At 38.8% G+C, this 12,286-nt stretch overlaps 1 protein-coding gene across 2 annotated transcripts in view; it reads right to left on the bottom strand.

Annotated features, from left to right (window-relative positions):
* Positions 1-1,144: 1,144 nt before the first annotated feature.
* The window catches only part of LOC101019786 (cytochrome b reductase 1), a 28,359-nt gene continuing 17,217 nt past the window's right edge, over positions 1,145-12,286 (bottom strand). The window contains exons 2-4 of one of the 2 annotated variants that reach the window (XM_003907598.4): positions 9,766-9,974; positions 5,821-5,975; positions 1,145-4,744 (exon numbers count right to left, since the gene is read on the bottom strand). In XM_003907598.4, the coding sequence (XP_003907647.1) occupies positions 4,441-4,744; positions 5,821-5,975; positions 9,766-9,974 (668 nt within the window). In that variant the 3' untranslated portion in view covers positions 1,145-4,440. The remainder of the gene's footprint in view (positions 4,745-5,820; positions 5,976-9,765; positions 9,975-12,286) is intronic. The other variant, XM_009182433.3, reaches the window with a different exon arrangement.

The following is a 12,286-nucleotide window of genomic DNA, read 5'->3' as shown; positions in this document are numbered from 1 at the left end:
TCGGCCTCCCAAAGTACTAGGATTACAAGCATGAGACATTGCACCCAGCCAACTTCAAATTTTCAGACAGAGCTCTATTCCTTTAACCAATTGCAAATTAAAGAGTCTGTGAATCTACCTATAAACTAAGCTTCTGTTTCAAGTTATCCCACCTTTTTGGGGCAAACCAATGCATACCTTCCATACATTGATTTATGCCTTTCCCTATAACTTCTGCCTCCCTAAAATATATAAAACCAAACTGTAATTCCGACTGCTGGGTCACACTTTCTCAGGATCTCTTGAGACTGTTCCCCAAGTCATTGTCACTTGTGTTGGCTCAGAATAAACCTCTTTAAAATATTTTACAGGCTACTCTATGCCTAGGGGGCAGCACTGCTCCACAGGATCAGTCATGGTGCAGTAACACTGCCTCTTCAGTAAAGCTGTTTTCTTCCACCTCTGGCTTGCCCTTGAATTCTTTCCTGGGCAAAGCCAGAAACCTACACCGGCTAAGCTCTACGTTGGGGCTCCCCTGCCCTGCATCAGTTTCTCTAATCTCTTACTGCTCAGGAATCAGGTGGCCAGAGGTCACAAAATTTGTGACTTCCTCAGTTGCTCCTATAGATAACATCACTATTGTAGAACCTAAGATTGGTCAGGTAGCGAAGAGCTGACCCCACCCGGACTTGTGACTCATGACTTAATTGGTCCTGTGGCCCCCCTCCAGAGGGGGACTCTGCATGAGGATCATTTTCTACACACCTATGATTGCATCCCCAACCAATCAGCAGCATCCATTCCCTTGTTCCCTGCCCACCAAACTATCATTGGAAAACCCTAACCTCTGAGCCTTCAGGAAGAGCGATTTGAGTGATAACTGCAGTCCTTCTGCTTGGCTGCTTTGCATTAATTAAATTCTTTACTGTGAAAAATTTTATCTATATAAAATACTGAATATTATATATAACTATATAATATTAATATTAAATAATATTATAAAATATGTATTATATATTACAGAGTCTAGTTTTTCAGTTAACATAATCAAGAAACTGAAAAAAGACTACCTCTGCTGAAAAACAAACAGACCAAAAACCATGTTAAAGAAACTTTCACAACAATGCCTACCCCTGCTACCCCGGACAAATAGATAGCACACAAAGAGCTTCCAAAATAACTTTTATTACTATATAAAAAGAAGTCAAGAAAAAATAGATGCATATTTTTCCTACAAAATTATAAAATATTCAGGACAGTTAATATTTTTCCATAAATGCACTAAGATAAAAAGATAGAAATCTTTTCCACTTAAGGTTTTCAAGTGCCTTGTAGGAATTAAAGAATAATAATTTTCTTTCTTCTACATTTTCCTGAAGACATAGCAGTTACAGTTTTCTGCTGGAGTTATCTAAAAAAGGACATACCAAGATAAATTTTCTATCATATTGAATAAAAATAGCATAAAGCTTTACTTCTTTGTGCTTTTAGATTGGCAACTGTGGTCAATCAGTGCTGCACTGGAATTTCCAACTCAGCAGGGGAAAGAATCTAATTAAAAATGACACACACTCTGTATTTTGTCTTTTAGAACACAGAAACCGCTTGCGAGTATCCCTTAAAAAGTGCAACTGCCTTCTTTGTCATTTATTTGTAAAGTCTGAGATGTTGTTTCTAAACAGCACAGCTTACATGAAACCATGCAAGTAAAGGAAAGAAAGTGCTTTAGAGGGCAGGTTCCATTTGACACAAGCAGCACAGGAAGCCGTACACTTTTGATGACATTAATTCAAAAAGTATATTCATTTGAGTTTCTTAATAAGCACTTTGAGAGAAAAGGCTTTAATGTTGATTCAGATGAGTGTTAAAATAAAGCTTTCCTTTCTGAAATTAGATTATGGGGTAAACCAAGCCAGACTATATCTGGAGATGACAGAAGTCATAATTATTTTGAGAAATTTCAATCACTGTTTTGGAATTGATACCTAAGGCTTTCTTCTCCCTATTATTTGTGGGATTTTTAATGAGATATTTTTCTGGGGAGATGCTTAGGTAGGAAATATCAGCTTTTGAAAGATAAAGGTACAATTATCATTAGAATCAAAAGCCCATTAAAGAAGAGTCTCAAACAGAAAGGTTTTCTAGATATATTTTATATGCATTGTTTTCATAAAGATAGAAAGAAAAGAAATTCCTATAATATCTGTAAGATTATCCTCACATTAGCCCACATGAAAGATAAAATAAAGGGCTGAGATGAGGGGTGCTTAAATATTTTGCAACAGAGCTATTCTAGTGCCAAAGCCATAATTAACTTTTCACTGATAACCTGTTTCTTAGCCTATATAAAAAGGAATGGCTGCCTCAATTCTGGCAGCTTAGTCACTATCTAATCCCTTCCTCCAAAAACCCTGAAATTTTGGTACCTCTGTGTAATGGAACATCCAACTTATCAAATGATGTGTGACTATGCAACTACTCCTTCTATGGCACCAAGACTGTATCATGCTCTACCCATACTGAATTTAATTGTGCTACCACTTTGTGCCAAGCAGATGGCTGGGTACTGGGGATCCTTCTGGCTCTATTACCAATTTTGGAAATAGAATTTAGTAGAGAAGAAGAGAACAATGTTGCAGCAAGGGGATCTTGAATGGTTTTTCATGAAGTTTAAGGGATATGGTGGAGTGTGGCTTGTATTCAGTCTTTGGAAGTAATTACCAGTTACCTAAAAAGAAATCCACTAAGCACCAAAATGTTTAGTGTATTTGGTGTAGAGTTTCTACCCACATTAAAATGCTTCAGTTTAAAATTGAAGGGAAGGCAAAACAATCAACCAAAAAATGAAAAGTGTCATTTCAACATAAGCACTACTCTAGGTTTTAATTTGTCAGCCCAGAGCCCAGACAGAGATGATACTCCATGAATGAAAAGTCACCTCCAAGTCTCAATTCACTACTGAGGACCCAAAGCTCAAAATATCCCCTACAATTCCATAAAAATCAGGAAAGACCCTAGCTATTGCCCCAGGGAAGGGCAGACCATGAGACAGGTCTCTTTTAGCTCCAAACTGAAAGTTGTTCAGCAGCTAAAATCCTGAAGAAAAAAAAAATTGCAATTAATTAACTTGAAAGCCACAGATGTGCTTGTCCAAATCTTTGTGTTACCAAGACACAATTTTAAGATCAAACAAGAATCAAGGTAGGCCATGGCTTGTTGGCAGTGGCAGGGGCCCTATGGCCTATTTCCAGGTATGGGTGGCCCCTTTTCCTTGGTTATCTGGGGAATCTGCCTCAGCAGACAGCAAAAGGTAAAAAGCATCCCCTTAACTCCACCCTACTCCAGCAATTGAGGTTTATTCAGGGGTAGGTCAAAGTAGTACAAGACAAAAATAGCATAGTGAAATGGTTAGAATCCAGACTGAGGTGCCAGGCTGCCTGCATTTGAGTCTCAGTCCCACCATGTATGAGCCGTGTGACCTTGGGGTGAGTTACTAGCCTCCCCAGCCTTCAAATCTCTCACCTGTAAAATGGGAACGGTAACAATACCTACTTCATCCTGTCTGTCTAGGGACTGAATGAGTTAATATTTGTGAAGTGCTTAGAGGAGTGTTTGGAGCATAGTAAGTGCCATGTGAGTACTTTCAAAAATAAAAATAAGAACTTAGGAAAAAGTGCTCTTTGAGGTTTGTAGGGCAGTGTATGCTACTTAAGTGTTGAAGCATATTTGCATTCTAAGAGGTTTAGCATCTGGATCATAAAGTACACCAACCCTAGGGAAGTCTTGGGGCTAAGCTCAGTTTTGGAAATTCTTCCAAGTCTGACCAGAGAAGATCTCTTCAACCACCTGCTCTAATCTATCAATACCCTAACATAAACCCTTGTCTCCAGGAACAATTTGAGCCCAAACCAGCTGGGGAGGGAGCAGAAGGCAGGCATGGGGAGAAAGGAACCAGGTGCTCTCCTAAATTTTTTTTATATACTCTCATCATGGTATCTGTGTAGCGTCATGATCTAAACCCTGTCCCAGATATTCATGATCTGATTTTAAACCTTTAGGACTGCTTTCCTTGAGTTGTGAAATCATTGGCTCCCAGAATTAACAGGAAATGACTGCATGACAACAGGCCAGGGATGCTGCCAGTTTATCCAATTAACCACTAGTAGACACATATTGAGCATCTATTCTGCACAAGGCACCGTGCTAATGCTGTGGTCCTCAACAAGATAAAGGTAACATAACCACAATTTGTATCTGCTATTATTTATATTAATCACATCCTTTCCAGTTCAGGTCAGTTCACAGGCCTCAATCAATACAAATTATTTCAAGAAATCATCCTTTGTGATTAAAGTAAATATTGATACTACATAGCCCAATAATCATATGGCTAATAGGAGAAGCTAAACTGTAGAGCTAGTTTTGAAACGTGAAGTTATATGGCTCTATCTCTACAGCATTTTACATGGTAGATCTCTGCCCAGCCTCATCAAGGGCTAAGTTTCTTTTCCTTGCTGCTACTTCATTGTTTAACTCTGAATCTGATTTGTCCATGTTGTTGCCAGAGTAGGCTGGCATGGAACCTCTTGCTCCCTGTTCAGTGCCTCCATCTGGCTGAAGAATGGTAGTATTTGGCTCCTTAGGACGTTTCCATTGCGGTCTGGTGACTATCCAAAAAATGAGGGCCCCGAACACCAGGATCAGAAGGCCAAGCGTATTTACGAAAACACCTTCTGGTGGGAAGGTACTGTATGCAGGATTTCTCCTATGAAATAAAAGATGTATCCAATTACTAACAGGATGATACAGCAACATGCAAAACAGTCTTGAATTTATCTGCTCAAATGCACACTAGTACAGTTTCAATGTAAAGTCTCAAAGCTTGCTATTAAGGAGAAATATAAATTATACTACAATTCACTCAGGAATATATAATGAAATTGATTTAAAAATAATAAATACGAAAATAATATAGGATCTGTAACACTTGTTTTGAGGCAGGTAGGGTCTGGAGGCGGCAACCTCGAGTCAATTCACACAGACTTCCTAGAACTAAACCAAAAGGAAAACCCCAACTTTCCACATCTAAGCAGCAAAACGACCGGATGCTACTCCCTTTGCAAACCCCGCTTTTCTGCATGGCAGATGGAAAATTGAAAGTATCTCTGATTGGTTGCTTTCTATAACCAATCAGACATTTGCATAGGAATGTAACTTTGTAACTCAACTTCAGCCTCTAACTGGTTGCTTTCTGCAACCAATGAAACTGACTGCGGGCCACCACTTCATTTACATGGGGTGAACACCAAGTGGCCAATGGGAAACCTCTAGGGGCTATTTGGACCCAAGAAGATTCTGTATCAGGGCCCTTGAGTGGCTGCTCAGGCCACTCACACCCTGTGGAGTGTATTTTCATTTTCAGTAACTCTCTGCTTTTGTTGCTTCATTCTTTACTTGCTTTGTTTATGTGTTTTGTCCACTTCTTTGTTCAAAACGCCAAAAACCTGGACACCCTCCACCAGTATCACTTAAAATTTTAAAAAAGGATAAAACAAAAATGTATGTACACTATAATTACAATTAATATAAAAACATGAATATCAACAAGATTGAAAGGGAATGTATAACTTCAATAATTGTTTTGTAACAGTAGTACATTTGTCAGACTTTTTGGTCCTTCTAAACTTTTAGTAATATCATATTACCTAAAATGATATAACAGATTCTTTAAAATATTTTTTAAATTTTAATATCTAAAAACTTTTGTTACATTTTCCCAGTGAACAAGTCTTTAACATTTTATGGCTTAAGTATTACAATTAAGAAGACTATGCAACTTACAGGGAAAAAATTAGTTTCTCTGTCACTCCCATAAGTGCTGTTGCAATCACTGTTCCAAAGATGACAAGTCCAGAATAAACATGTATGGGCATGAGAAATGCTCGGAGAGAAAGCGGAGCCCATGGAAGCAGAAAGATTAAAAAACCTGAAAGAAGCTAAATACCAAAAAGTGCAAAGGTTATCATTTAATTTTAAGTTTTAAACTAATTTTAAATTATTATTTAAAAAACAACATGTGTAATATGAGAAAACCTTTCATATAGAACCAAAGGGTAGAAAGTGAGGTTTCCTCACTCCAGTTCCACTACCCAATGTAACCCCTTTTATCACCTTCTCATGGATCCTTCCAGAAAATTTACTATCTCTATACATATTGTTCCGCATCTTGCTTTTTTCCCTTAACAGAATGTCTTGGAAATCTTTTTGATATCTATACATTTATCTAATTTATTCCTTTTAATGGCTAATATCCTTAGGTATGACAATTTATTTATACAGTTATCTGTATGGATGTTTCTGTTTGGTTTTTGCTATCCTTAATCTGACTATAGTGAACTTTCTGGTACTTATTGGTTTGTTTTTACTAATCTCCTAAGGTTGCTAAATAGGAAGGGAAGGAACAGATTTTTTAAATCACTAAAACCAAGTACATGAGGACACAGAATTTAGTGAGTTCAACCTAAAAAGCTATGTGGAAAGAAGTTGACCTTTGTTTTATGGAAAGAAATGAATTCTGCAGAAAAGTTTTCTTCATTTCCTTGATAATTAAATCGCTAGTGGGATACATCTTTGCAGAGAAGACAGCAAGGTTCCTATATAAACTGAAGTCTGTTATGTTTTCATGGTTTTGTCACCCCACACCTTTGCCCATCAAGTATCTTCTCTTCAACAAGATAAAGATGACTTAGTGGCTACTGAATTACTGAGTTTAAAGGAACTTTTTTTTTTTTCCAGATGCCTATTTAGGATCTACCATCCTAGCAAAACAATTATGAAAAGAGAGGAGAGTGGGGAGAAAGCAGTAACATCACTGTTCAGTCAACTTTCTTGATTGAGATCCAAGGGCTAATGGGGAGATACTAGAAGAAGAGGGGCAGGGGGAGGAGTCCAACGCACTAATTCACACTGAGAATCAGCTCATGTGTAATACAAAATAGTAATAAATGGAAACTAATAACAAAACAATTTGTATGATTTGTCACTTTAACAGACTGCAGAGGAAAAATCATATAATCATCAGAACAGATGGTGAAAAACATTGGTAGGATTCAACTGTCATGTACGAGATGAGATGTTTTAACAAACTAGGAATAGAAGATAATTATTTTAATCTGATTATATTAGGACAGAACATGGTATAGGAACTAACAGGCTCCATTTTCAAGAGCTTAACATATAAAAGTATATTTCTTGCTCATACACAGTCTGCTTATGCTCTATAGGCATTTCAGATTAGCTCTCTTCCAAGACATGACTCGGATGCAGAAGGGATTTGTCTTACATCCCTTATCACCTATTCCTATTCAGCATTTTTCTGAAAGTCTCAGCTACTGAATTAGGCAAGAAAAAGAAATACGATGATAGAAAAAGAAACAAAACTTATTAATCACATAAGATTATAAAACAATCCAAAAGAATCTTGAGATTAATTACTAACATAAGTTTATCAAGTTTGCTAGGTATAAATTTATACTTGAGATCAGTTGCACTTTTTGTAAAGAGGCAACAAGTGAATTAATTTTTAATGATACCATTTTTAATAGCAAGGAGCTAGCAATAAGTTGGAGACAACAACTCTACAAAGAAAATATAAAGCTTTGCAATATTTTGGAGAAGGCTAAAAAAAAAACAGGCTCATGATAATTAGTTGGATGACTTGTATTATACAGATGTCAGTTCTCAAGTTCATCTATAGATTAAGTAAAATCCTAATAGATTTTTTGGTGGAATTTGATGCATTGATTCTAAAATTTACATAGATCAAAGGGCCAAGAATAGCCAAGATTAACTTTTGTTTTCTGAAGTATATCCTAATACAATAAATTCTGTAATTTACATTAAAAAAAGTAATAACAAATGCATTTGATAGGTTGGTTTGCATATTTTATTATTTAGTTAATACCCAAAATGCCTGAATATATTAGAAATGGTTCAGAGGGTTCCCTCTTGGTGGTTCAGAATATTCCTAAATCTTCAGTGAACTTCAGTGATTCTATTAGTATCAAAGAGCAAGCTTCCTGATGTCCATGTTGTGCTTTCTGTATGAAAATGGGGTCCAAGTGCGGTGCCTCATGCCTGTAATCCCAGCACTTTGGGAGACCAAGGTGGGAAGATCATTTGAGTCCAGGAGTTCAAGACTAGCCTGGGTAACATGGCAAAACCCCATCTCTACAAAAAATTAGCTGGGCGTGGTGGTGCATGCCTGTGGTCCCAGCTACTCTGGAGGCTGAGGCAGGAGGATTGCTTGAGTCTTGGAGATGGAGGTTGCAGTGAGCTGAGATTGTGCCACTGCACTCCAGCCTGGGTGACAGAGATAGACCCTGTCTAAGAAAGAAAAAAGAAAAGAAAGGGAAAGAAAATGGGGCTCAGGGATTTAGCACAAATATATCTCCATAAATCATCATATCTTTTCTGTGGCTTACCCACAGAAACATACATTTCTCATTCCTGCTCTCCTATTTTCATTCCTAAGATTCTTTCTGTTTTCTCTCTTTTCCTGGTGTATTTTGCTGTTCCCTTATAGTTAACTAAGTGAATAGCTTATATATTTTAAGTTTTCTTTCCAAAAAATGTAATAAAAGCATTTAAGCCTATATTCCTCTGGGAACCATTTTAATTAACTCCAGAGATTTTTATTTATTTATTTTTTTGAGATCAGGGTCTGTCTCTGTTGCCCAGGCAGGAGTGGCATAATCTCAGCTTACTGTAACCTCTGCCTCCTGGTCTCAAGGGATCTGTGCACCTCATCATCCCAAGCAGCCAGGACAACAGGCGTGCACCACCCTGCCCAGCTAATTTTTGTGTTTTTGTTTTAGAGATGGGGTTCCGCCATGTTGCCCAAGCTGATCTCAAACTCCTGGGCTCAAGCGATCCACTGGTCTCAGTTTTTCAAAGTGCTGGGATCACAGGAGTGAGCAGTGCACTATGCCCAGCCAAGACCCAGATTTTTAAATAGGTATTCTCTTTATTGCTAATTGTTAGATTGAGCTCTCTCTCGCGCACACACGCGCTCTCTCTCTCTCTCTCTCTTTCTTTCTTTTATTTGTGGAGACAGAGTCTCCCTATGTTGCCAAGTCTGGTCTTGAACTTCTGAGCTCAAATGATCTTCCCACCTCGGCCTTTGAAAATGCTCGAATTACAGGCCTGAGTCAGTGTGCCCAGCCTGATATTTCTTGATTTTACATATTAAGATATAGAGCAGAGTATAAGTTGGTTTTTAGAGAATCCAGATTAAAAGTTATATCCAGCATAGGAAATCTTGATTTCTTATTATTTTATTCTGCGAATTCTGCAATTTTGGTGCCTCCTTAGGGGAAAACAGTTATAATAGAAACAAATGTAAAGAATGTTTAGAAAACATTTGCAGTCGCCAGGCGTGGTGGCTCACACCTGTAATCCTAGCACTTTGGGAGGCCGAGGCTTGCGGATCAACTGAGGTCAGGAGTTCAAGACTAGCCTGGCCAACATGGTGAAATCCCGTCTCTACTAAAATACAAAAATTAGCCAGGCATGATGGTGGGTGCCTGTAATCCCAGCTACTTGGGAGGCTGAAACAGGAGGATCACTTGAACCCTGGAGACACTGATTGCAATGAGCCGAGATCGCGGCATTGCACTCTAGCCTAGGCGGCTAAGTGAGACTCTGTCTCAAAAAAAAAAAAAAAAAAAAAAGTACAGTCTCTGAATTGTTTTTATAACTTGCTTGTAAATACACTGAAATACTGACCTGTAACAAATACCATATGACAGCTATCAGTCCAACCCAGCTGTGCAGACTGTACATATTGGGTATATTGTTAACATTGTGGTTCTCAAACACGGCCACCAGAGCTATAATTGCAAGAATGGCAGCAACTGCATTTAACCCTGCATGGATGCATTTCATCAGGAACTTGCTGCATTTCCAGGTCCATGGCAGTCTGTAGACGATGATGGCTAGGGAGAGATGAAAGGACACAGAATGTGTTTTGTTTTGTTTTTTAATCAACACAAAACGAACAGTTTGATACACTGGACACTCCCTTTTTGAAACCTTTTTCCCTTGGCTTCTGCTTCTCTCCTCTTCCCCAAGTTACCCCTGCCTCTCAGTAGCTCCTTCTAGGGGACGGTGGAGGGGCTCCTTTGCTGGCATTTTCTTTGCCCGCAACTTGTGAATGAACCTTGGTGTCTCTCAGGCTCGGTCCTAGGGCTTTTTCTCCCTCTGGACTCCCTCTGTGGGTGATCTCATTCACTCTTTCACTGAAATGCTGTCTCCATGGCAGGGACTCCAAAATTTATATCTCCAGCCCAGAACTGTCTTCTAAGCTCCAGACCTGCATAATCCAGTGTCTTCTTGGTATTTCCATACGGTGTTTGCTTCCCAGACATCTCAAACTTATCACATCCAAAACCAAATTCCTAATATTAACAATCTGATTTATGCCTGTTGTCTCCTTTCTTCTTAAAAATGTCTTAGTTTGGCTGGGCCTAGTGGCTCATGCCTGTAATCCCAGCACTTTGAGAGGCTGAGGCAGGGGTATCACTTGAGGTCAGGAGTTCAAGCCCAGTCTGGCTAACATGGTGAAACCCTGTCTCTACTAAAAATACAAAAATTAGCCAGGCATGGGGTGGCGTGCACCTGTAATCCCAGCTATTCTGGAGGCTGAGGCATGAGAATCACTTGAACTCGGGTGGCAGAGGTTGCAGTGAGCCGAGATTGCACCACTGCACTCCAGCCTGGGCAACAGAGCGAGACCAAAAAAAAAAAAAAAGTCTTAGTTTGATAAGAAAAAGAAAGGGACAGAAAAACATGCAAATTTAAACCATGCAATAGAGAAATACAAATTTAAACCAAATGAGAATATCCCTACCACATATCTGAATGGCTAAACCTGGAAAACACTGAATATCAAAATGAATATACAGCTGTCAGAACTCTAATGTTCTGCCGATGAGAGCTTTAATGAGAACAAACTTTGGAAAACTGGCAGTATCTACTTAAGGTAAAGTTATGCATACCTTATTGTCCAGCAATTTCACTCTCAGGTATATGCCAAAAATAAATATGTATATATATTCATCAAAAGATACTAGAATATTATTAGCAGTACTATTTATGGTAACCAAAACCTGGAAACTCCCCCAAATACCCATCATCAATAGAATGAATAAATAAATTTACACCATGGAAAGAAATGATCTACAACTAGAACTATACCCAGTAATATGGATCAACCTATAACATCAATCTCAAGAAGTCAGACATTAACAAGTATACAGTGTAATTCAATTTATATGAAGTATAGAAACCAGCAAACCTCATCTCTGCATTGGAAAAGTCAGAATAGTAGTTGCCTTAAGCGTATAGCAACTACAGTGGAACACCCAAGGGGTTTTGAAGACTCTACTAACATTCTGTTTCTCAGTCTAGGTGCTGGTTTCACAGGTGTCATAGAAGATTCATCATTCTGCATGTAGAACAAACTCCAATTAAGTTTTTTATGGCCGGGTGCAGTGGCTCACGCCTGTAATCCCAACACTTTGGGAGGCCGAGGTGGGCAGATCATTTGAGGTCAGGAGTTCAAGACCAGCCTGATCAACATGATGAAACCCTGTCTCTACTAAAAATACAAAAAAATTAGCCAGGTGCGGTGGTGCATACCTGTAATCTCAGCTACTTGGGAGGCTGAGGCAGGAGAATCACTTGAACCCAGGAGGCAGAGGTTGCAGTGAGCTGAGATCATGCCACTGCATTCCAGCCTGGGTGACAGAGCAAGACTCCATCTCAAAAAAAAAAAAAAAAAAAAATTTTTTTTCAAAGTGCTTTCTTAAGCATCCTGGTTTAAGCAATAAATTATATGACCACCTTAACCAACATGCAGTTAATTTTTGTTCTGAAGATAAAATCCTGCCCCATCCATACCTCCAGTCTGTGTCAGGGAAAATTTAGATATCTGGAAATGTGTGGCAGATTGAAAAAGTTTATAGAATACTTCCTCAGAAGATGGATTCCACTATATCAGCAGGGTATCACGTATATTTCTTTTCTTTTCTTTCTCTGTCACCCAGGCTGGAATGTAGTGGTGCGATCACAGCTCACTGCAGCCTTGACCTCCTGGGCCCAGGTGATCCTCCCACTTCAGTCTCCTGAGTAGCGGGGACTGCAGGCACACACCACCACACCCAGCTATTTTTTCTATTTTTAGTAGAGATGGGATTCCATCATGCTGCCCAGGCTGGTCTTGAACTCCTGGGCTCAATTCAACCAC

This window comes from Papio anubis, chromosome 10 (genome assembly GCF_008728515.1).
Source record: "Papio anubis isolate 15944 chromosome 10, Panubis1.0, whole genome shotgun sequence".
NCBI classification, from domain to species: Eukaryota; Metazoa; Chordata; class Mammalia; order Primates; family Cercopithecidae; genus Papio; species Papio anubis.
This window is presented reverse-complemented; position numbering and strand designations above follow the sequence as displayed.